Source organism: Scardinius erythrophthalmus, assembly GCF_964197995.2.
Source record: "Scardinius erythrophthalmus genome assembly, chromosome: 1".
Lineage (NCBI taxonomy): Eukaryota > Metazoa > Chordata > Actinopteri > Cypriniformes > Leuciscidae > Scardinius > Scardinius erythrophthalmus.
The window spans coordinates 44342252-44368994 of NC_138221.1; the positions used below are offsets into that span (position 1 = coordinate 44342252).

At 38.9% G+C, this 26743-nt stretch overlaps 1 protein-coding gene across 1 annotated transcript in view; it reads left to right on the plus strand.

The window, feature by feature from the left end:
* The window catches only part of cacna1aa (calcium channel, voltage-dependent, P/Q type, alpha 1A subunit, a), a gene marked incomplete at both ends in the record, with an annotated part of 123584 nt that overhangs the window by 75467 nt on the left and 21374 nt on the right, over nt 1-26743 (plus strand). The window contains 16 exons of the mRNA XM_081388655.1: nt 4521-4532; nt 6507-6606; nt 10661-10821; nt 10897-11037; nt 11271-11472; nt 11630-11794; nt 11965-12075; nt 14005-14091; nt 17589-17705; nt 18491-18556; nt 18666-18763; nt 18853-19003; nt 19598-19725; nt 21606-21702; nt 25727-25841; nt 26262-26369. Coding sequence (XP_081244781.1) covers nt 4521-4532; nt 6507-6606; nt 10661-10821; nt 10897-11037; nt 11271-11472; nt 11630-11794; nt 11965-12075; nt 14005-14091; nt 17589-17705; nt 18491-18556; nt 18666-18763; nt 18853-19003; nt 19598-19725; nt 21606-21702; nt 25727-25841; nt 26262-26369 — 1859 coding nt within the window. The remainder of the gene's footprint in view (nt 1-4520; nt 4533-6506; nt 6607-10660; nt 10822-10896; nt 11038-11270; nt 11473-11629; nt 11795-11964; nt 12076-14004; nt 14092-17588; nt 17706-18490; nt 18557-18665; nt 18764-18852; nt 19004-19597; nt 19726-21605; nt 21703-25726; nt 25842-26261; nt 26370-26743) is intronic.

Below are 26743 nucleotides of genomic sequence, written 5' to 3' on the forward strand. Positions count from 1 at the left end.
GACTTGTGAAGTAATTTAATTTAATTTGAATGTTTTTATGCCACATATTAATACTTGGTGTGGCCAAAATGTTATACAGTAAAACGAATGGCCTTTCTAGAACTCAAATTTGAGTTGTAACATTTAAAGATAAAATAAAAATAACATTATTTGTGAGGACAAATTGAGCTTGCAATCTGCATTGATTTTCTTTCCCAGCATGGCTTTCCTAAAGAAACCCCCTTAAATCTTTAAGCATCATGGTTCCCTTTCCCTTTGACTGCCAATTCCACCCGACCCCACTTCCATTTGCACTCGCATCTTTAGCTCCAGCATGAAATACTGTAAGTGTCTTATTAGGTTATTCATATAGAGGCATTTGGATGTGCCTGCATTTCCCTTAGAAAAATACTGTACTCCTTCCTATCATCGCTAGATTTTCCCGTTTCTCTTTCTCTCCCTCCCTCTCTCTCTCTCCACACAGCGTAGAGCGCTCGGAACGGCAGGCGCTCTGGGGTGACTGGCGCTCCCTGGCTGAGAGCGTGGGAACAGTTCCCATATCTCTGCTATCTCTCACAGAGTCTGTTTTTAACCTTTTACTCAATTTCAGGGAGTGACTCGTATGTGTGTGTAGATATCTGTGCATGTTTATTTAGTATTTTGTGTACAGGGTCCAAGATTAACACTTATAGAGAACGCCAAATGTGGTCTCTATTTATGACCTTTAAGTTCTTCTCAATTTACCCACCCAGGGTGTTATAAGTTCATTTTGGACCCTGTTTGTATATACGTATTTTTGTATTTGTATTTCAATTGTTTTAAGTGTTTACACTAGATTAGGTGTCCACATATAACCAAACTAAGAGGTCTGCCACTATTTTGTGATTCTCTGTATTCTCTGTCTCATATGGATGTTGATCTTGCTTCAGAAACCCCATTCTTTCCCTGTGCCTCTGTTTCTGTGTGTGTTCTGTGTCTTTGTATGTGTCTTTGGCTCTGTCTGTCTCTGTCTTCCTGTCTCTGATCATCTCTCAACACCTACAGTGGAGGAGGCGGTGGGGAAGGAGAGGGGTAATGTCTCTTTCTTTCTCCCTTTCCCCTCTGTTTGCTCTAATTGCCTGTCCTTCTCATTACTCGCCTGTCCTCTTCTTCTATAGACTGATCTGTCTGTCTGATTGTCCGTCCAAACGTCCTCTCACCACGTCCCTCACACATAGGACACATGCCAAGGGCGAGGTCATGTCATTCTTTAGCCAGCTGCAGTAACTCAATCTTACAGCTAATCAACTCTTGGTACAATCTACAGTATGTGGACACCTAAATGTGTTAACATACGTGTTTGTGTCTATGTGTACGTGTGTGTCTCTTTGTTTCTGGGTCGGACGTTCGAAGAAGTTGTCTGAAATGTCTAACAAGTGTGGTATGACTGATTTACAGAAAGTAAAATAGTCATGGAAACTTGACTCATTCAATGAAATAAGTGCCTTTTTGATTGTGGAAATGCGACTTAGATTTATCGAGATTTATAGAATGTTTTTAAGCACGAATAAATGTCATTGTGATTATTGTATTATTACTTTTTTATTACATTATATTACTTTTACATGTAGTTTTTTTTATTATTAATTTATTTAAATTGTAATATAACTTTTTTAGTTATTTATACTTTTTATATTTAAAGATTTTGTAGTTAGTAGACTCCATCAGATGACTGGACACAGGTGGTCCTTTCATGGAATGACTCACTTACAGACTAATACAACTAGATCTGGACATGATAAAAATCAGCAGATTAGACCGATGCACTTTACCGATGCACAGTATAATTGTCAGGCCCGTGTAAAGCAGTGAAACAAGACAACACAGAATGCATTAGGACCTCTTATGGCTGAACAGGGTCTTTGACCAGAAAGATAATACCATAATGGGATTACAGACAATCAAACTGCTCACCTCCTAGAAGGGCACTGTCCAATTGAGATGTGTATCAACATTTTGATGAATGCAAGATCCAATTAGGCAGTCTATTTATTGTGGCAAAAAGTCAGCTGAGAGAGAGAGAGAGAGAGACTGCGTAATTATAGGCAAAATAACTGAAAAAAATTTGTAAAACAGTGAAACAATTGACCATTTGCTTTTATAAGCAACAGAAATAAAAGACACAAATTTTTAAATAACGTAGTTAAATTATATATATTTGTGTTTGCATTTTTTTTACTCAGTTATTTGTGTAAATATATTTTTTTTTGCCAAGCAACATGGCAATAATATATAGAATGTGTGATCACTGGTTTGTTTTTGCATATTAAACTGGCTTTGAATGCAGCTCATTCAATCAGAAGTGAGAGTCGACTCGTAACCATCTTATTATATTGGTTTTGATGTTTGTCTTGGTTGACCACCTAGTATACAGTATAAAGGTCTCTGCATAAATTTCTCATTCCTACTTACTACACACCTTTCAACAGGTGTACTTTAGTTTTACTTTTGGGGTTGATTGGCAAAAAGACACATTGGAATAGGACAGATGCACTGCATGGTCAAATATAGCATGTTTGAGTAAGTTAGTGGCACAGACAGTTCTAACTAAGTCCTCTTTAGTGATGAGATTGATTCAGATCATCTCTAGAGAATGAAAAGAGATGAGTGAGACAACGTCTCTCATGCCATATAGAGAGATGTTTGTTGAGAAGGTCAGTGTTTGTTAATGCCACACAGTTGCACACATGTACAGTTTTAAGCCTGTTATGGCTAAACTTTATTAGCCTTGTGAACTGCTTAAGCTGACAGACTTGAGCTTGCTGGCAGTCTGTTTTTGTTCTGTTGTTTATTACACAGCAGAATGCTGTGTAATCTTTAAGAAAGAAAATGTATTTGTTATTTCTAAACAGTTTTTGCCACAGTTTTGCACATAAAAGTAGCAGTCTATGATAGTTTGTGCATGTAGAATAAATCTCTTTGAATCACATGCAGACTCCAGCAGAGCTTTGGGTCTCCATTGCCTTGCAGGTGAAGCGCTTATGGTCATATGACTGTGCCATGTGACATACTGTTGTATGTGACAGTATGAGCTTTAAAGTACCGGTACTTGATCATGAGATCATGATGAACAAGGAGGCATGGCAACTAACTGCGATGAAGTCACATGCAGAATGGCACTGCATGTTTACAACTCTCCGTTCAAATAGATTTAGATTTGTGTGTGTATGTTAACTAGTCTCAGCCTCAGACGGCATGCCCACAGACCACCCACAGTTTGTTCACTGACTGTCTGAAGCATAATATACACAAAAAATGGCAACTTCAGGCTGAAATCAACAGTTCAAATCTGGTTGGCTTGGTTTATGATACTTTCAGGAGTCATTCTGCACAGGATTAGTATCAGTTCACTGGGAAACAAACTGTTTAAATGGTACCAAGTTAAGCACTTTTAAGGAAGAACTAATGAGTAGATTTGCAAAAGTTTAGCAGGTTAGTGCTGTTTGAGATTTGTTTGACTTTGAACCAGAAGCACATTTTCCGCTTTGTTTTCTCGATTTTGTCTGTGAAATATGGATTCTTAGTACTACAAGCATTTTCCTTGGATTTTTTGCTTCATTTGAAAATGTGAATTCATTTTCTTTAGTGACTATTATGGTATAAAGTGCAACAGTTCTTGACTACCTTTTCTGCGGCCTTGGTTCTGGAAGTATCTTTCCCATTCATTTTTCTCATAGGAATAAAAAATAAAAAGTCATGAGCCAAACCAACCAGCTACAAGGTGAATCACAACAAGAACTTTGATTTGAAGCATAAAAAAAATGTATTATGCAAAAAAAGAAAGATACGAGACTGTGTACTTAAAGGCTACTATTCCATAAAGTGTTTAGGAATAACATAATCGAATTGGAAACAACAGATACATATAAACCTAGTGATTTAAAGATGGTTATTTTGTATATAGAAACAATGCATATAGTTAATATTTAAGTAGTTTGAGAGAGTATGAAAGTGCTTCATGGGAGTAGGTGGCCACTAAAAGTTTATAAGTTGTTGTTTAAAATCAATTCCCCCCGGAAAAAATAAATTGAGTTTTTACATCCGGAACCTGACTGCTGCACAGCATTGTGGTCAAATGTATTTCAAATAACCCCGCCCCTGAACATCACGTAAAACCAAAACAGACTGTGGTTGGTCGGCTTACATGTCAGTCATGCAGTCACTTCCTGCCTAAGTGGGCGATTCTTGGCCAGAATAAGCTGCCAAGAGGACCAGACGTTTTGCCGCAAGTCAAAAGTCTGGCTATATAAGACTAAATGTCCTGCTGGTGTAGTATATAGTTAAGAGTCTTGTAAGTTACATAAATGGTAAGTGAACACAGATGTATCGGTGTGTGGATTTGCACTAGTATAATTCACAAGCTTGCATCCTTATTTCTCTCTTTTTACTGTATGTGTCTCATATTAATGTATTTCTTCCTTCAAACTCCCTTTCTCCCCTGTGTCTTTGTGCGTGTGTGTGTCTGATTCCTTTCTCATCTCTTCAACTGCTCACACCTACAGCGGAGGCAGCGGGTAATGTCTCTCTCTCTCTCTCTCTCTCTCTCTCTCTCTCTCTCTCTCTCTCTCTCTCTCTCTCTCTCTCTCTCTCTCTCTCTCTTCCTCCTTTTGCTCTTAATGCTTGTCCTGGCAATAGCTTTCCTCTCTTTCTTTTTTGGATTTGTCTCTATGTCTGTCTGAAAGTCACCCATCTCCTTCTATCGCTCTGTCACTGTTCCTGTGTTAACCACCCGTGGGCGATCATTCAGTCCACACAGTCCTGATAAGGGGGTTTGAGAGGTCCCTCACCTCTACACCCGTCACTCTAACAGCAATTCTCTGATGGACGCTTGTTTATGCTTGACAGTGTGTAACCACATCTGCTGAGAGAGCAGGATTCGGCACGGCACTGGAAATCTAGAGCACTGCCCTCTATGCTTGACACTGAGACAGAAGAAGAGAAGAGAGGACAGGGAAGACAATAAAGATGCAAAATATATATAGAGGAAAAATTCACATTTTATACAGTGAGGTCCAAAAGTGTTATTTAAAAGTGCCATTTAAACTTGGAAATAAACAAAGTTAGAGGATTTAGACAAGTTATAAACAAAGAAAAGTAACTTAAAATATTTTTGTTTGCTTTGTATGAAGAACAAACCAATTTTAAGTTTTGTTATATTTGTTAATATTAGTTAATGTATTTGATTATTTGATATCATAAACAAGGTTGTTTACACTGTGCTGCCTTATCTCGTATATTGTCTCTATTTGGTGCGTAAAGCTTTTTAATTATTTTTAACACAAACGTATCATAAACTAACAATTAAGTATTCTTTTACAGCATTTACTAAACTATATTCATGTGCTTATATACTGTATAGTACTACTGTTCAATAATTTGGAATAAGCAATCCTTTAAATTGATCAAAAGTGATTGCAAAGACCTTTACATTGTTATAAAAATAATCTATTTCAAATAAATGCTTTCTATTCATCAAAAAATCCTGAAAAAAAAGTTTCATGATTTCCATAAAAATATTAAGCAGCACATATTAGAATGATTTCTGAAAGATCATTTGACACTGGAGACTATAGTTGTATATAATTTTTTTTTTTTAAATCACTTTTGGACCCCATTGTATGTGATGCAAGTTATCAAAAGCATTTCTGTGATATAAATTAGTTCACAACGACACATTTCCATAGTTTAGTCTTCATTGTACAGCTTTTGCATTTAGTTTGCTGGTCACTAGCCGCACATCTGCCATCCAACAGCTGTACACACATCTGGTGGATGGCTGTGCTCGGGTACCACAATAGCGACGTGCAAACTGTGATAATATAAGCCAGAAAGTCTTCAGATCAACTATCTTCAGGGTGACACGGTTCTTCACACTACAGAGCCAGAAGCTGGAGGGACTGGATGTGTGTTTCCAGGTCCTTTTATATGTTTATTTTTTGTGTTTGCCAATGGACAACCCCAAAAACAAGAAAGAAAGAGGTTTGGCTGGGCATTCCACAATGGTGATGCCTGAGTCTGCTCCGTATGTTTCATGCTGTCATCATGGCAATTTAATGAAACCAGCCATTGTTCCTTGGGAAAAGAGGTACAGTGGTGGTTCCATCATTGGCTAAGACGGTACAGTGGATATTACATCCACTGAGCTAGTATCCAGTACAGCATGAGCAACATCAGTGAGCGTGTCTGAGAGTGCGTGTTGACAGACTGACTGAGTGCATGTGTTTTAGTATTTGTCTTTCCTAAGTACTGTGAAATGGGCTTGATTGTCTGCCTACAACAGGCTACATTCTCAGTGAGGAGGAGACACAGACGAGATTCCTGATTGGCTGAGAGTAAATGTGTGGATGTAGCAGGCATGTTTCATTGTTTTAACAGCCTGAGCTACTAACTCACCCCTAAATTGTGTGTGCAAGACCAATTACCCATGTAGCCTAATGCCTTCTGCCATTTCACTTTCTAACTGTGTGTGTGTTTGTGTTAATTTGCAGAGGAAGCAGCAAAGGGAAAGACATCAGTACTATCAAGTCCCTGCGTGTGCTCCGAGTTCTGCGGCCTCTGAAAACCATCAAGCGTCTGCCCAAGCTGAAGGTACCTCTATGTTTGGCTGTTTTTTTCCTGTGGGGTGTGTGTGTGTGTGTGTGTGTGTGTGTGTGTGTGTGTGTGTGTGTGTGTGTGTGTGTGTGTGTGTATACACTCACCTAAAGGATTATTAGGAACACCTGTTCAATTTCTCATTAATGCAATTATCTAATCAACCAATCACATGGCAGTTGCTTCAATGCATTTAGGGGTGTGGTCCTGGTCAAGACAATCTCCTGAACTCCAAACTGAATGTCAGAATGGGAAAGAAAGGTGATTTAAGCAATTTTGAGCGTGGCATGGTTGTTGGTGCCAGACTGGCCGGTCTGAGTATTTCACAATCTGCTCAGTTACTGGGATTTTCACGCACAACCATTTCTAGGGTTTACAAAGAATGGTGTGAAAAGGGAAAAACATCCAGTATGCGGCAGTCCTGTGGGCGAAAATGCCTTGTTGATGCTAGAGGTCAGAGGAGAATGGGCCGACTGATTCAAGCTGATAGAAGAGCAACTTTGACTGAAATAACCATTCGTTACAACCGAGGTATGCAGCAAAGCATTTGTGAAGCCACAACACGCACAACCTTGAGGCGGATGGGCTACAACAGCAGAAGACCCCACCGGGTACCACTCATCTCCACTACAAATAGGAAAAAGAGGCTACAATTTGCACGAGCTCACCAAAATTGGACAGTTGAAGACTGGAAAAATGTTGCCTGGTCTGATGAGTCTCGATTTCTGTTGAGACATTCAGATGGTAGAGTCAGAATTTGGCGTAAACAGAATGAGAACATGGATCCATCATGCCTTGTTACCACTGTGCAGGCTGGTGGTGGTGGTGTAATGGTGTGGGGGATGTTTTCTTGGCACACTTTAGGCCCCTTAGTGCCAATTGGGCATCCTTTAAATGCCACGGCCTACCTGAGCATTGTTTCTGACCATGTCCATCCCTTTATGACCACCATGTACCCATCCTCTGATGGCTACTTCCAGCAGGATAATGCACCATGTCACAAAGCTCGAATCATTTCAAATTGGTTTCTTGAACATGACAATGAGTTCACTGTACTAAAATGGCCCCCACAGTCACCAGATCTCAACCCAATAGAGCATCTTTGGGATGTGGTGGAACGGGAGCTTCGTGCCCTGGATGTGCATCCCACAAATCTCCATCAACTGCAAGATGCTATCCTATCAATATGGGCCAAAATTTCTAAAGAATGTTTTCAGCACCTTGTTGAATCAATGCCACGTAGAATTAAGGCAGTTTTGAAGGCGAAAGGGGTATTAGTATGGTGTTCCTAATAATCCTTTAGGTGTGTGTATATATATATATATATATATATATATATATATATATATATATATATATATATATATATATATATATATATATATATATACAGTTGTGGTCAGAATTAATGGCACCCCTGGTAAATATGATCAAAAATGACTGTAAAAAATAAATCTGCATTGTTTATCCTTTTGATCTTTCATTCAAAAAATGTGCAAAAAACTAACCTTTCATTGAAATAAAAGAATTGAAAGTGGGGGGGAAATCACATTATGAAATAAATGTTTTTCTCCAAAACACGGTGGCCATAATTAATGCAATATATTTTTTTACGAGTAAAATATCTCTGAAGTATATTAAGAGATTAATATTTACCTTTTTTTAGCACACCAGGGTGACTAGGAACATGATCTTGTCCAGCTATGACTTATTGTTTCACAGGAGTTTAAATATGAGGAAACACAAAGGCCAAATTCCCTTAATCATCCATCACAATGAGTAAAACCAAAGAATATAGTTCTGATGTGCATCAAAAGATTGTTGAGCGTCACAAAATAGAAAGTGGCTGTAAGAAAATAGCTAAAGAATTGAAAATCCCCATTTTGATCATCAGGGCAATAATTAAGAAGTTCCAAGATGTTACGAATCTGCCAGGAAGAGGACGTGTCTATATTGTCTTAATGCACGGTGAGGAGGAAAGTTTGAGTGGCCAAAGACTCTCCAAGGATCACTGATGGAGAATTGCAGAGATTACTTGAGTCTTGTGGGGTCAGAAAGCCTAAAAAAAATATATCAAACAACCCCTACATCCCCACATGTTGTTTGGGCGGGTTTCAAGAAAAATCCTCCTCGCTCCTCCAGAAATAAACTCCAGCATTTTCAGTTGTCAGACATGACTGGAACTTCAAACGGCACAGGGTTCTGTGGTCAGATGAAACTAAAAAAAGGCTTTTTGGCAGCAAACCCACCAGATGTGTTTGGTGCAAACAGGGATAAAAAGTACCCCTTGCCTACGGTTAAATATACTGCAGGATCTTATATGTTGTGGGCCTATTTTTTTGCTGGAGGTCCTGGACATCTTGTTCAGATTCATGGTATTATGGATTCTAGCAAATACCAGCAGATAAAAAAGATGGAAAATCTTCAAAATCTTCAAAATCAACACAAAAATGGGTAACTGAGCACAACATGAAGCTTCTGCCATGACCATCCCAGTTTACTTTAAGTTGAAGTTTACTTTGCAATACTCCGTTTCAAGTACATTTTACAGAAAAAATATAACACTGAGTTAAGCCATGCTTTTGAAGTGTATGCGTTACTTAGAACATCTCAGTAAATAATACAGTAGATATTGTGCTGACACCATATCTACATAATAGAAGGAATGTAATACCCACCAAACACAGATAGCCCAATGCTTGGTTTACAATAACGGTAACATTCATTTAATCATTGTTGAGTATGAATGTGTCATTTTGAGTGGAAACTCCAGGTGTCACAAAACAGAAAGTTACCTAACCTAACAACAAAAGCAGTGATAAAACAGTCTAAATACAACTGGAAAACATTGAAAAATGCTACCTTATTAATTATTCATGCCCCAGTGCATGATGGAAACACCAGTACCAGAAAGTTGAGTAAGTTTTACTTAATTATATAATGTTGACATATACCCTTTAATTTCTACAAGCTTAAAGGTGGGGAAAGGGATATTTGAAAACTTTTCAAAAAAATTAATATTGGCAAACTTGTGTAGCCAATCATGACATGACAATATGACGGTGGAGGAGAGAGAACGAGCAAGAGGGAGATTTGAAGAAAGACTACAGTGCAGAAGTTGAGATGAGGCACAATACAAAAGAGAAAAGCTCGGAAGAAATCACTGGAAAATGAAGGGTTATTACTGGGCAAGAGCTTTAGGACCCGCATTAATATTAGAAAAGCTACAATAGATATTAGAAATAGGACATTAGAAACGCTTCACACGTGAGTAACACTGGGTTTGTGTGTCATTGTTTGTCTGAAGCTGTTGGCAACTAACAACGAACTTTTGTTTGTAATTACTATTATGTACTGTACGTAAATTTTTTGTTCATTCATTCATTCTCTGTGCTTTATTTTTCGTGAAGCATTATTTTGTTGCGCTTATGCAATGATACACAGACATCCACTCTTGGATTGCGTGCGTAACGGAGGCCAGCTAGTGATAGTCGCGCTGACGATTGCTAGAGAATGTAGTGTTTAGCGTCATTGCTAGTGCACTCGCCTCACATGGGGGCAATCACCGATCAGGGTTCGAAACTGACTCGGAGCAGGGCGGTTAGGATTGGAAGGTGAGTTTTGGAGGCGGAGCAATGAAGAGAGGGATGTGTTTGTTTGTCCAACAGCATTTTTGAAATATCGCTTACCCCACCTTTGAATTGAGTACTAATGTTGCTGTATTTAAGAAATGTATCTGTTTTTTGTTTTGTTTTCAGGTTACTGTAATTCTGCTTCTGGTTTTATGATCATTTATTACCTTTATTGTATTGTATTTGTACATTTTGATTCCGTTTTGTCGTATCTTATAAGAGTTATGTTCTGCTATTAGGCTATATTTTAATATGCTTGATTAGTAGTATTATTTCAGTTGACTGTAATTATGTTTTTGATTTTATGGATATTTATTAGCTTTGCTAATGCTGTGTTGGTTTGTGTTTTGTCTCACGGAAGGCTGAGTTTGTGTTCTGCTTACAATTTGCTTTCTCTTCTCTGTTTTGTCTATTTTCAGGCTGTCTTTGACTGTGTGGTGAACTCTCTGAAGAATGTGTTGAACATCCTCATTGTCTACATGCTGTTCATGTTCATCTTTGCTGTGGTGGCTGTGCAGCTCTTTAAGGGCCGTTTCTTCTACTGTACTGATGAATCCAAGGAGTTTGAGCGAGATTGCAGGTGAGAGAAAACACACACAAACACATTGACGAACAGACACATAGGTGTGTTATTCTAAAAGCATTTTGTTGTTAGGGGCGAGTATCTTGTCTATGAAAGAGATAACGAAGTGCGGGCGCAGAAGCGGGAATGGAAGAAATACGATTTCCACTACGACAACGTGCTCTGGGCCCTTCTCACCCTCTTCACTGTATCTACGGGAGAGGGGTGGCCGCAGTATGTACACATCTCATTTCCTAACCTAATTTCCAGCGTATGCACCCAAAGTCTGAATCAATTAGTGAAATTGCTTCTATTTTGTAATGCAAATATTTTCAGCACAATTTACAATCTGAGTGAATCTGTAAGTTTTACGTGGCGTATCTAAGGACTCGTTACGATTACCTACAAGATTTCACAGTATCACATTGCAGCAAATCACGCAATGCCTCCAATTTGCCACTCTCCAGGGTGCTGAAACATTCAGTGGATGCGACCTACGAGAATCAGGGCCCGAGCCCAGGTTACCGGATGGAAATGTCCATCTTTTACGTGGTGTACTTTGTGGTCTTCCCCTTCTTCTTCGTCAACATCTTCGTGGCTCTCATCATCATCACTTTCCAGGAGCAAGGAGACAAAATGATGGAGGACTATAGCCTGGAAAAGAATGAGGTGAAGGACTTATCAGATGGAAGGTTTTAAAAGCTAAAAAATCTGTCTAGCTCATTCTTTATGCATAGTGCTGCTGGCGTTGATCTCATTTATATGGAGCATCATATTAGGCAGATTTTCAGCTTGATTAACCTTACCGTATCTGTTCTATTTTCAGAGAGCTTGTATAGACTTCGCCATCAATGCTAGACCGCTCACACGTCACATGCCTCAGAACAAGCAAACGTTCCAGTACCGCATGTGGGAGTTTGTGGTGTCTCCTCCATTTGAATATACCATCATGGCCTTGATTGCCCTCAATACCATTGTCCTTATGATGAAGGTGTGGCAGTGTTTCTCTTTAGTACATATTGCTTTATATATTTATAGCACTGAACCAGACTTCCAATGTATAGTAAACCCTACATTTTGTAAAACAAATGGCCTGGGATATACCCAGTTACCAAATATGGCAACAGTTTAATACAGATTAAATATGTTGTGTGTGTTTAGTATGATGGAGCATCACTTGCCTATGAAGCTGTGTTAGGCAACCTGAACATAGTGTTCACCTCACTTTTCTCCATGGAGTGCATTCTGAAGATCATTGCCTTTGGAGCGCTGGTGAGTATAGTTTTCTGTAAACCCTATGTTGTGGGGACCAAATTTCCCCACAGGAATGGCAATACCAGAAATTGTTGACCTTGTGCGAAAAAATATTTGATCCCCATGAGGGAAACAGCTTATAAATCATATTAAATGTTATTTTTTTCTTCTTTCTTTATTTATTTATTTATTTATTTATTTATTATTTATTTATTTATTTATTTATTTTTAAATGTAAATATGCAGAAAGTTTTCTGAGAGAGTTGAGTTTAAGGATAGGTTTAAGGTTAGGGGGGACAGTTTGTACAGTATAAAAATCATTATGTCTATGAACCCCCATAAAACATGGAAAGCCAATGTGTGTATTTGTGTACCTACTAAACCTGTGTGTGTGTGTGTGTGTGTGTGTGTGTGTGTGTGTGTGTGTGTGTGTGTGTGTGTGTGTGTGTGTGTGTGTGTGTGTGTGTGTGTGTGTGTGTGTGTGTGTGTGTGTGTGTGTGTGTGTGTGAAATCAACACTCACTAAGCACCAAATGCATGTAAAAGTATGTTGACTTTTTTAGAAACTGCAACATAATACCTAATACACAATCAAAAAAAAAAAAAAATATTTTGCAACTTGCGCATCTTCTATAAACGTTTAAAACTTACAATCATAAATTTATATATGTATATATATATATATATATATATATATATATATATGTATATGTATATGTATATATATATATATATATATATATATGAAGAGTTCAGATGCAGAAGCCTGTCAAAAAGTGCCATCTGAAATTTTCTTGTAGAATGACCATTTTTTTCAAGCTTGTATAATTAAGTTTACTAATTTCACTTAAATGGCAATGAAAATTACCTATGAATTGTCATTTAAGTGAAATTACTGAACTTAAATAAACAAGCTTCATAAAAATGGTCATATATATATATATAAATTTGGCACACACTTAATATTCCCTGCATTAGGCCAACAAAATGAAAATATGATGAACAAAATCATAATGTGCTTCATTTGTGTGAGAAGTGCAGTTTGACTTGAGTGGCACAAGGACCTGTGCTGTTTGTCACAAAAGAAGATAAATAATCACAGTCTTAAATATGGAAATATAGCCTGTATATTTTTTCACAAAAATAATTCAAAATACAGTTTTATTGCCCGTTTTCTTACCTTGCCATTGCCAGGTGTGGCAAAAAGTTAATTTTGGGCCTTATTTGTGTTCATATACCTGATTTTGTGTGGAAATAGGGTTGCAGAAATGGGGGAGGGGTCTTTAAAAATCATAGAGGTCAGAATCAGGATTGTATGAGCAGATTTATGAACAGATAGAGCATGAGAAAGGGAAAGAGAGCGCAATGAGGTAGTATTCTGACGTAGATGAGAAAAGGTTTGGGACTTGGAAATACAGGACACAAAGGAAATGGTTGTAGTCAGCAAAAATTCACCCAAGAGACGCACATGAAGATAGAGAGCTGAAGGGCACATTGAAGTGATTAGGAGTGGAAAATGGACAAAGAAAGAGATTTAGAGCGAAATGAAGATGACGGGTATGATGACGCGTGTTGGATGCAAAGAGTTACACATGATCATTGCACTTGTGCCTCTGTTACCATGCAGCTGGTGTACTGAATGGCTCTAATGCAGTGTTTTCCTGCAGGCACTCACTTGGCAGCTCACAAAAAGGCTGTTATGTTCAGCATCTGGGCCACTAGTCTTTTAGGCATCCACCCTTTTTTATACAATGTGTGAAGGAGAGGAAAACGCAGCGAAGGAATAAGGGCTGAAATGGGGAAGGGAGCTGTTTTATTAGCACCAGAGAGTTCAAATAAATAATTTGCTCGTTTTTTCTGTCAGCGGGTCACTGAGTGTATGTGTGTGTGCCAAATGTAATTCTCCTTTAGCCCTACTGACAAAAGCATCTGTGTCTTTTTACCACAGAACTACTTCAAAGATGCCTGGAACATCTTCGACTGTGTGACTGTACTTGGCAGCATCACTGATATTTTAGTCACAGAGCTAGGGGTAAGTGTGTAGCAGAAGGGCTGCCATCTGTGCGTGCGTATGTGTGTTTGTTTGTGTATCCTGTCTGTACGTTGGTGTGTATTTCCGTATGTGATTGAGAGACTCTCAGCAGGATCTTCTCTTGCTCACTGAGGTGTAAGGAACTCCTAAAAGTCTTATATAATCGTCCCAGTTGGTGTGTGAGGCAGATCAGTGAGCCAGCGGTGCTCATCGGTGACTTTTCCAGATTAGTAATTTATCCCAGAGTCAGATCAAACTGACCTACCAGTGAAAAAAAAAAAAAGAGGTGACACTTTACTTGAAGGGGTGTGCATTAGACTGACATGACACCTTCATAATCATGACATGACACATGTCATGAATATGAAGGAGGTTTCATGCATGTTTATGACAACTGTCATTAAGTGTCATTCGCTCAATTATGAAATTTTTTATGCAAATATGACATTGTTTGAGATGTCTTTGTTATGACAACTTGACATAAACCAATACATCAATACCTGTTATAAATGTGTCATAAACATGACAAGCTAAGTAGTTTCTTAAGTTTGATTAATCTGCTATGTCATGTTTATGACATATTTATGACAGGTTATGTTGTCTTGGTAATGTCAAATTGCCATGACAAAGACACTGACAGGTTATGATGTATTGGTTTATGTCAAGTTGTCATAACAAAGACATCTCAAACAATGTCATCTTTGCATTAAAAATTACATAATTGAGCAAATGATACTTAATGACAGTTGTCATTAACATGCATAAAACCTCCTTCATATTCATGACATGTGTCATGTCATGATTATGAAGGTGTCATGTCAGTTTTATGCACACCCCTTCAAGTAAAGTGTTACCAAAAAATATATATGTAGTTAACAATAAACTCTCAACTATTAACATATATTTATGATCCAACAAATGATGATGACCATCTCTAAAAATGATTGCAACATAAGATTGTTTTTTTTTTCTTGGTTTTGACCATCAATACCTATCAGTTAACTGTTGTACAGACTCTTTAAAGACCTCATGAAATCTAAGTTTTGAGACTTTCAAAATCTGTTAACTGTGAGGTTATTTATATGCTAGTTTGCACCTAAATTTGTCCAAATGAATCTTCACATATACATTCAAATCTACACATTCAAAAAGTACTGTCTTTCTTTTCTAGGAAAACAGACCAAAGATATTGATGACTCATCCTGCATTACACAAATGTTTGTCCTATCAAATGCTATCTAGACTGAGAATGTCCCACCCCCAAATGCGACTAGCAAATCATAGTTCATGGGTGTAATGTAACTAAAGTGTGTTGCCTATCATATGGCCCTATCCCAAATGGCACCCTAAACCCTTGCGGTCTTCCTACAATCCGCACTTTCGTAACGTAATGCCTCTTTGACTGTCGGGAAGAAGTCTGCTGCGGAGCTCGCATCAATGTGGGCTCTGCAAAACTGTGCATCGGGTGCGCATATCAGCCGCAAAGGGGGCGTTCGTGACTCACGAGCACCCTTCTGACTCCTAAAATGACAAATGGGACACCCTACGGTCTCATGGACTTAACGGACACGCACACATTGTGCCATTTGGGACAGGACCTATGAGTTGTTAATTTAGTTAGTAATTGTATCATTTATTGTTTCATTTTTTAATAGCCAGTAATCTTTAGTTTATTTCACAGTCTGGCAAAACCATGATTTACTACTTGCTATTGCACAACAATGGCAGGTTGCATTAGGGGGACATTTGGCATTCTAGAGAGCAAATTTATTGGACATACATTTCAGTCATCAAGACTTTTATTCCCATCAAAGAAATGTGAATATTTAATTTTATTTAATTTTTTTCTAGCTTTTAGGATTACACAAGCATATTGATGACCTCAATGCAAACGCACATGGGCTTTTGTTTTAAATGCATGGGGTCTTTTAACAGACATGTGATGTGAAATAACTTGACATGATATTAATAACACAGTGATTCCTTAGTCTAAGGCCCAGTCCTGTATCTAGAGATCTACCTGGAGATTTTACACCTGCCAGTAACCTTCAGTGAACCATCTGGACCCGGTGTGCTTTGTTATAGTTGCAATTAAAGTCTGAAGGAAGTCAGATCTCCAGTTATCCGACTGACAAATAATATATGTACTGATAAAAGCTTAACAGCAATTCAAGCTGCATTGAAAGCATATGAAATGTGCATCATAATTTTAAAAATGAGATGGTTTTGGTTATAATCAACCTTTACTTGGATCAAAAAGTTTGTTGTAAGATATGCATAAATATAATTCATTTCTTGTTTTATCTTTTCTTACATGCTTTCTTTAAACTCTTCTTTATGGCGGCTTTGCCCTCTGATGACTCCATCCAATCAAAATGCACTATGAAACTCATGTGTATATCCATGACCTGACCTGACCAATCACAATGGTTGTTTAATCAACCTCCAAAAATACTGCTATAAACCATGCTTCTGCAACATCTACATGTAGATGGTTTGTAATTATTATTTTTTTTGAGTAACTAATGCATCTGTTTCCCTGTGGCTGATGGTGATGATGATAATGATGCATGTGCTCGAGTCATGATGACCTTTCACCCCTGCTTGTCTGATGATATGACAAAACCCCTCTCAGCTGAGGTGTAATTGATCCGTAGCACAGTTTGGTAAACATTTGGTGTTTCTCTGCAGGTTTCCTGAATGCATGTCGCGCTCAACTTTTTTGTTAATAGGGAACGCTAGTAATTATTATGTTTCTGACACTGCATCTTCATACAGTCATATAGACTTCCAAGTACATCAACACACACAGATGTAAAGATACTGAAGGCATCTAAATATGTCAGTTATGAAGGTAGAGATGGAGTTAAATCCACCTTGAGCTCATACTCTCTATGTTTCCCTGTATTTCTGTGCTGCTTAAAAGACATTGAACAGTCATTTCTTCCCCTCAATTCCTGATGATTTCATGTGCCAAAAATGACAAAGTACAACATTTTACCACATCTGACTGAAATGTGTCCTTTAACCCAGCACGTGTGTCCCTTCTCTTTGCTAGTGCCCTCTGTTGGTCATTGTAAGCTATTAATGTGGTTGGCATGATTCCACGTGAATCTACAGATCAGTGCATTTGGTTGACTGAAGCAAGAAGTTAGGGTCTGTGCACTCCCTTCCCTAATGAGGATGTTTAGACTCTTACAATAATTTATTTTATTATTATTATTATTATTATATATTTTTGTTTGAGTTGCTGCCTCCTCCCTCTTCTGTCTTTCCCCTTTTTCACCATTGGATATGATGAGCCTGTTCAGTCTTGCCAGTTTGATATTTGTTTTCTGGTTTCTCCTTGTTTGATTTTGCTCCTTCCTTCCTCTTTTTATTTGTTTACAATTTGTAATCAAATGTTTCAGACTGACATAATTTCTTTTTTCTCTGTCTGCCTATCTCTATCTCCTCCTCTTTCTCTACATCTGTCTGCTGCTTCCGTTCTCTCTGTGTAGAACAACTTCATAAATCTGAGTTTTCTAAGGCTCTTCAGAGCTGCTCGTCTCATTAAGTTGCTCAGGCAGGGTGAGACCATACGCATCCTGCTCTGGACCTTCGTCCAGTCTTTCAAGGTAAAATTATACACATACAAAGAAGTGTGCAACCACTGTTTTCTGAGACTTTGTAGCGCAGCATACACACAGTGTTAATCTCATCAATGAAATTAATGGAGAAAATGTGGGTTAACCTAGGTTAGTTTTGTTTAATTCGTCAGAGATTAAAGAAGATGTGAAGAAAAATGTGCATTGTTAAGATAAATAAACAATTTTAATTACAGAATGCTGTTCAGGAAAATAAAAGTGAGAAAGAAGAGGAAAAGTCTAGAAAGAATATTAGTCTTTCAAATAATCCAATTATAGTCAATATGGTCATTAATTGCCCTGCTTGCGCTGGTGGAACATGGAAAGCGTGTAAATTAACTCACCTAATCAGATAATTGTATTCATCATAATCACATAAAATTAATCACACAACATAAACTGGATGATTCATTTCAATCTGAACAAAATGGCGTGAATGCACTTAAGTAAACTTGTGATTTGTTACACTTTAGTCAGGATGTTAATGCCAAGCGAGCATATTTACATTTACAATGAGACTTACGGAAAAAAAAAACTAAGAAAAAACAGAGAATGAATAACTAAAGCATATTTTTGTCAACTAAAATGGTAGTATGTTTTGATTATCGAAAGACGAAAATGTAACAAATTATGTAAAAATGGACATTGCATGCATCTCTTGTAGACAAAATGTTAACATTCTGACAATACAGTGCACATTTCTCCTCAAACTTCCAGTAACAGGTTTTCACACACATTTAAATGTTGATTAATTTGGACTTATATGCTGTGTTTAGGCTCTGCCGTATGTGTGCCTACTCATCGCCATGCTGTTCTTCATCTACGCCATCATTGGCATGCAGGTGAGTATGTGAGAGAGTGTGTGGGAGGCTGCACAGTACATACTGAGAATAGGTAAATGGCTATATTTGAAGGTAGTGGGCAATGAGATTTGTGTTTTGTGTTTCACAGCTGTTTGGGAACATTAATATTGATGAGGAAAGTGAGGGTGCCATTAACCAGCACAACAACTTCAGGACTTTTTTCCAGGCCTTAATGCTGCTCTTCAGGTTTGTGTATGCATCACAGACTGGCTCTGTGAAATGTTGTGTGTGTAACATACACTTTCTAACCGTAGTTCAACTCTGTACATTTGTAGGAGTGCTACAGGTGAGGCATGGCATGAAATCATGCTGTCATGTCTGGGAAAGAAGAAATGTGATCGTTTATCTGGTAACACGGAAGCAGAATGTGGGAGCGAGTTCGCCTACCTCTACTTTGTCTCCTTCATCTTCCTCTGTTCCTTTCTGGTGAGAATGACAGCACTGTTGTCTTTATTACAACCATTGCACTCATAGGCATAATATACTGTGGAACATGTCACCACAGCTGGTTGCAATGTCGGATTTTGTCCCTGCTGTTAGCTTGTAGAAGATGAAAGGATCTCCAATTGTTGAGCAGAAGTTTTCATTTCTTTAGTTAGTATTTTATTATATGAGAGGCAATCGGAAACTGGAATTTATCATTTTGATGTTTTGCTGAGTGGTCACTGTTTGTCATCAGTGGTGAACAGTGACTCAGACATGTGACATATTTCTCTTGTGCTTTTCCATCTGTTCCAATAAAATAAACAAAACTAAATGCAAACAAAATATGAATATGGGTTATTTTAAACAAATATGTGGTCGTAATTTGTATTACACCGCTAATCCATTGACCTATCAAACTGAGAGGCAGCATGATTACTGTAGTGAGGGCTAGTTTTATATCTATAAAAAAAACTATTCATGACTCCCATGATTGTATTGTATTATTATTGCTTAAAAACAGAAAAATAGTCCTATGTACATTTGGTGTGTAATATACAGCTCAACTCATCAGACCTTTGATTTACATGTGTGTAGATGCTCAATCTTTTCGTGGCTGTGATCATGGATAATTTTGAGTACCTGACACGTGACTCCTCTATCCTGGGACCCCATCATCTGGACGAGTATGTGAGGATCTGGGCAGAGTATGATCCAGCTGCTTGGTGAGCCCATGTGCACTTGCATGCATAAACACAACATTATATACTACTCTTGTATATTTTGTAAATAACATACTAATTCTAAGAAAGTACTAATTACTTGTTAACTTGAAGTGAAGTTATAAATTATTGAAGTTATTTTATAAATGTATCTCACTAAACTCAATAATGCACTCTTGGTAGTTTTGCATACTGTAGATATACAACTAACATTAGTTTGTCAATAACAGGTTTCTTGGTAATTAATAGATAATCCTTGTAAAATACCATACAGTCTTTTAAAATACATGCTGTTTAAAATGCAGACTTGACATGCTCTGACTACAACTTTTTCAATTTCTTTGGCCCCTGAATTTCTGGACAGACCATTTTTAAGAGGCTATTTTAAGAAACACTTTTTGATCTTGTGTGAAAGGCCAGTCTGAATTAAGTGTCTAACTATACATTTTCATGCATGTGAATAAAGCCTCTGTCCTATATAATGCAGAACACATTGGCCCTCTCTTATGTGTTCGACTGGAACGCTTCGTTTTTGACATTGGTATAGAGCCGTGGCTTCTGGCACAGTCTTTAACGTACAGAGCCTGGCTTCATTGTATCCTACCTTGGACCAAACAGAGGGGAGAATACCACAGCACCAGCTGAGAGAAAGGGATCATGGATTTGAGCTTCTTAGCTCTGTTAAAATCCATCAATCCCCCCCAAACCCTCCTACGTGCCCTTCTGTGAGTCCCAGTCCTCCCACTCTGGAATACTGCATACTGCAAGCCAAACTTACTGTGCCAGCCCCCATCCCTTCTACTGAACACGCTAAGTTTCCCGGTATCTGCATTCCAGTGCCTGTCACCCTAATGTTGTGTGTTAGACAATAATGTAGGCGGGCAACTGAGCGTAGATATTCAGAGAAGAAAAGGAAGGTCTGAATCTTAACTTACAAGCAGGATTAAAGCCTTGTTAGGGAAATTATACTCAAAAGATTGAGGAGAGTTTGTCTTCCAGTGATTCTTTTCCTGAACGGCAGGATCAGTCTGACAAGTAAGATAGGAAGAATTAAAGAAAGAGAAGAGAAAGGAAGTAGAACAAGAAGGAAGGAAAGAAGGTGAAGAAAAAAGGAAGGAATGAAGGCTAAATAAAAGGAAGTAAAAGGAAGAAAGGTTAAGGAAAAGGAAGGAAAACAAATGACTAAAGGAAAAGAAAGGAATGAATGGAAAGAGGGAAGGAAGTAGGAGGAAGGAATACAAAGAGAAAGAAAGGAAAAGTGAAAAGAAGGAAGGAATGGAAAGAGAAAGAAAGGAAAAGTGGAAGGAAGGAAGAGAAACAAATAAATGATGGAGAAGAGAATAGAAGGAAGTAGAAAGAATGGAAAGAGGAAGAAAGAGTGAAATGGATGAAAGAAGGAAAGTAACAAGAAAGTAAGGAAGGAAAAATTAAGAGGAAGAAAAAAGGAGGAGGGAAGGAAAAGAGAAAGTAATAGAAGTAGCGAGGAAGGTAAAGGAAGGAGAAGAGAAAAGAAGGAATGAAGGAGGAAAGAGAAAGGAAGGAATGAAAACAAAAGGTGAAAGGAAAGGGGGATGAAAAATAGAGGGGAGGAAGAAAGCAAAGGAAAAATAGGAAGACAGTAAGAAAAGAAAAACATAGAACAAACTGAAAACCGAAAGGAATGAAAAAGGGGGGAAAAAACAAGAAATGAAGTAGAGACTGGTGAGGAACCGTGTGCGAAATGACCAGACGCAGCCTAAAGATTTGACGACACAAACGGGTGACGAGCAAATAAGAAAATGTTTGTGTGATTCTGTGCTTCTTTTTCTGTTCTTGTGCTCTTCTTCCTGCCAATGTCTCTGTTCTGAGTTGTGTTCTCTAACTTCCCTGTATTCTTCTTACAGCGGGCGCATTCATTATAAGGATATGTACAGTTTATTGCGAGTTATCGACCCCCCTCTGGGCTTAGGCAAGAAATGTCCTCATAGGGTGGCCTGCAAGGTTTGACTTCCACTTAAAAACTAATATTACCTGCTAGCATCCAGAATGCAATGAATGTCGCTTACCTCCTCTTCTTTTTCTTTTCAACAATGTTTTTGTACTCTCACCATTTCTACTTGCATTCTACTTGATATGACAATGAGAATGTGCAGGACAATGCCGACACTTACAGGAGCATGAAGTGCACTAGTGTGTATGAAACAAGCAAACGAGAAAAACACTAAAGTGAAAGACAAACAAACAAAAAAGAAACTAATCAGCCATCTTTGATTTTTGTTTTGCTTGCTGTTGAGGCACGGCTAGGCCTAGCTGGTACGGTAGCGTGCATTGTTCTGGGTGGAGGGGGACAGAAACTGCATTGACATTAAACTTCACTACAATGCCCTGACAGCAGCGGGACTTTATGCCTGTTCTGAAGCCCCCCTGCTCTTCTATGCAAATTGCCCCATTGCATAGAACGCCGTTTTAACACTCAAATGTTGAGCACCTCCCCCTTCCCCTTCCCCACAAATAAACCGATCATCAGTTTTACGGCAGCCTAGTTTACCAAACCGCTCCTTTCGTCCAGGCCAATAACCTTCTTTTTGTTCTGTTCTCCTCCCTTCCCACTTTCCCGTCTCCTTCCTGATCCCTTCTTTTTTGATTTACTCCTTTTCTTCTTCTCTTTCTCTCTCTCCCATGCACATTTCCTTTGGTTTTTTGTTTTGTTTCGGTTGCCCAGTGGCAGAATCAGTTACAGGGATATGTATGAGATGCTCAGGCACATGTCTCCTCCATTAGGCCTGGGGAAGAAGTGCCCTGCACGGGTTGCCTACAAGGTAGAGGGCCTCCGAGTGGCCAGCGCTGTGTCTGTACTGTTGGTGTTTTCTCTTTTTATTTTCTCTCCTTCTTTTCCTCCTTCGTTGTCTGACGGAGGCCGCTATTGTGATTCTGGTGGCAGGGCCGGGTTCGGGGGTGTTAGGCTCAGACGGGCCGATCCACAGGGAAGCGGGAACGGACAAACCTTCTCAGCACTTTTGCACCGTATAAAGACATACACTAGACATACACTATGCTTTAATGTACAGCATTGATCAATAAGTTAATTTAAGAACTGTGTATGACAATAAACACAAAAGCTGTGTCCCAAATGATGCAGAATACACTTATGCACATACACTATGTACTCTACCGTCTAGTGTATGAATTTTATAAGGTTATTTTGTCATCCAGCATCATAGTCTGATAGCCCCTCTGCTACTTAAGGAAAGCTGCGACAGTTGAGTACATGTAGTGTCTTAACATTCCACACTTTTTTCAGTTAAATAAGTGCATCATCTGGGTATTTGAAGTGCACTTTTTCTAGGTGGGATTTTCAGTGTGAACACACCACTATTTAATGTACAAAATGGCATAGAATAGTGCATAAGTACACAAATTGGGACGCAGCTAAACACATACACATGCATACTGTATATTCACATCATCATGCACACACGCACACACACACATGCTCAAATACACACCCAAATGTGCGTGTGCAGCAGTGGTTGGAAGGCCTGAAGGGCTTAAGTCCTCCGAGTCCCTCAGCTCTGTGGATGCCGCTCTCTTAGGGACCCTTTCCTCTTGGGACCAGCTCTCTGTCTCTCTTTTCGATTACACACAGATAAGCAAACACTCACATACGCACAACAACGCACATATAATCCTTGGGTAGCGTTAAGGCAGTATGATGGTCTAAGTCATTTTCATACAATGTAACTCTTTTGCACAAAAAAAAAAAAAAATCCTTTTCCCACTGCTCTTTCTTCTGTCAATGCAGTTCTAATCTGTTTCCAGCCCCTCCTCTTTACATTCTGCCAATCATCTGCATGCCCCGCCTCCCAGGCCACTGGACCCTCCCACAAGATACACTGTTAGCTTTTTCTCTCTTTCTTCTTCTCTTTCTCTGTCTGTCCGCAAGTGTACACTGACATTTCATCCTTGGTCAGTGAACGACAGCTAAAAAGTGCAGGAAAGGAGATCTGCGCCCTTAGTGAGCCCTCAACAAGACTGGGATCTCCTTTCTCTTACTTTTGCTCTGCCCACCCTTCCTTTTTCTCTGCCCCTTTTGAACTCCCATTTCGTTGTCGGGTAAAATATAATGTTCCACAGAGTTTTCAATGATCTCCACCAACATAGACATGTGGTGGCAGACCAACAATCTCTGTGCATTCAATCAGACAGGTCTCTTCCTGTCTAATGTGGTCTCTGTCGCCGCCTATTCTCAGTGGAATGAGGAACAGTGACCAAAACCATTGCATTCACCCTCTTTCTCCGTGTCAAATATTAGGGCCCGTAATAGAAAATCACCTGGAGAGAATGTGACCAGCCTGTGGTAGAGCTTTCTTTTCTTATGTTTCCTGTAGCTTTATCTTACACTTCATTATCTTTCGCCCTTGGATTTTCATGTAGTTTTCGAGCTCTCTTTAAATTTGGTGTCACTGTCACTGTCTCTGTCCTGTCTCTTTCATCACTACCATATCCACCATCCAAACTCCTCCTGTAAAAGCTGTCAGTCCTAAACCAACTTCCTGCTCCGGTACTCCTCTCTGGCAGCCCTCTGCTTTTCTCTTTATCTGTAGCATTAAAGTATTACCTTCGCGCAGCAGGTAGCTGAATCCTCACTCTTAGCTCATCCTCTTCGCAACAACAACTCACAAAGCCATTCCCTCTTTTCTTTTTTTTTGTTTTTTTTTTTTTACTGGAGAATGCTGCTCTAACCTAAACCAATAGCCTGCACCCATCGTTTTTGCATTGAGAGACCAGAGAATCTGGATCAAGCTCTTGTTTTATCCAGTAGCCCATCTATGATTGAGTCTCAATGACAGCAACCACTACTAAACCTAAATGAATGAGCTGAAATGAACCAACTAGATGATGCTTTCAGTGTTGGCTGCTCTGTTGCTTGTCCTGTGATGCATGTGACTGCATGATGCATGCTGGGAAAGAGGGTGGTGGGGGGTGGAGGGTGAGTGTTTCTTCTGGGATGGAGTGGGACGGGGAGACATCGGGTAACATGGGTGATTGCATAGCATAGGGTGTCATGGTATCGGAAGGATTGAGGTAACATTTAACCCTGTGCAATGCAATTATGACTTTCTGTGTTTGAGTATAATCTTTCCCCAGACCCGCACAGGATGAATTATACATTAAAACACAGAAATTTACGTAATGCTGTTTTAATTTATTACTTCATCCTCTGGTCTGAGTTTAATATGTGAACCTCCTCCCGGAAAAGCTCTTTGACTGACAGCTCAGATGCTGATATGAAAACAAGATATACCATTGCACAGATACAAATTCGATTTGTAGCATATGCAGCCCCAGTTTCATTGACATCTATATCAGTGGTTTTTGACTGGTCTTGCTTCAGGACCCAAATTTTACATCAAAGGGCAACCCAGCTACAAAACGAACAAAACATGTCCTTAAAATCAAACATCAGCGTTGACACATTGATTTAGTATGATTTGTTTTATCTTAGTGGCACCTTACCTTATGTTCATGATTTTTGACAGTGAGGTCCTGTCACACAATCTGTCACTGTTGGCAATATAGAAATATAATTGCACCAAATTACAAATGAATTTGCAGAGAAATAAAATACAGGTGGATTAAACAAACTTTGAGGTCAACAACAAAAGATGGGAGAATTATTTCCTCCTCACTTTTAAAAGTTGATAAAAAGTTTTATTTGTATTATGTTTTAAGTGTCTGTGACCCAATTTAGGGTCCTGATCAACCAGTTTAGAACCACTGATCTAGACCACAGAATGATACTTTATAATAAAATTGTCCTCTTTTGTCATGATTACCACACTAAGACAGCTCTAAATGATTTATAAACTGAGTGTCAAAAGTCACAGAGCTAACCCTGAAAATCCCTCCTCCTTTCTCCTCCCATTCCCTCTCGCACACCAAAAGCACACCCTACCCGGAGGTTCAAAACACACACATTTCAGTGGTCCTGCTCTTTTAACTGCCCCTGATTGGCTCTCCACAGAGACTATTGCGGATGGATCTGCCGGTTGCCGATGACAACACAGTGCACTTTAATTCTACCCTTATGGCCTTAATCCGAACTGCTCTGGACATCAAGATCGCCAAGGGTGGGGAAGGTTTGCCACCCCTTTCTTCTTCCTTCCCTCATTCATTCCTCTTTATATCTTTCCTGTGTTAAGTAGTTGTAGACTTTTCCTCTGTTTGTGCCTAAATCTGTCTGGTTAATGTATGGTTAATATATTTGCCTATAGCGGTTTAATTACAGTGGGGGTCAAAAGTCTCAGATTCAAATGTAATTTAAACCTTACAAATTTCTGGTGAAAAAAAGAAAAAATCTAAAAAAGAGGCCTTGCAAGAAAACTTAGGAACCCCACTGACACGTAAAATATAATTTGTAAGATTTTGCGCACAGTACTTTTACATAAGATTGGATACAACTTTGTTCAAACCATAACAAAAATTGTGTGTGTTTGTGGAAATTTGTTTGCATATGTGTGTGTACGTGTTGTGTTGTGTACCTGTTGCTGTGTAAATAGGAGGTGTAGATAAACACCAGATGGATGCTGAACTAAGGAAGGAGATGATGGCGATATGGCCTAATCTCTCTCAGAAGACTCTGGACCTTCTGGTGACGCCACACAAGTGTAAGTTACCCAGGAGGTTGGTGTGTCCACAGCGTTTCTCTTTTACCACCTGAGGACAGCTTCTCTCAGTCAGCCCACTCACTGCTCTGCACCCCCTGATGGTCCAGGCCTGCACCCTTAGTTTGGAGTCATTTTAGGACCTTATAGATATAGACCACATACTTTTAGATGGCAGACTGATCACAGAATGAATCGCAGAAAGTGTGTAGTACGCAAATCGGATAACGGCACAAACATATAAATAGATGCAATGAACCAAGGCAATATTTGCATAAATATACTTTTTTTTTTTTTTTGCGAACAGCCAAACTCGTAGCCTTTCAAAGTGTACTCCATGTGATAACGTGCGCAAACACTGACTAGAAAGTTCCATC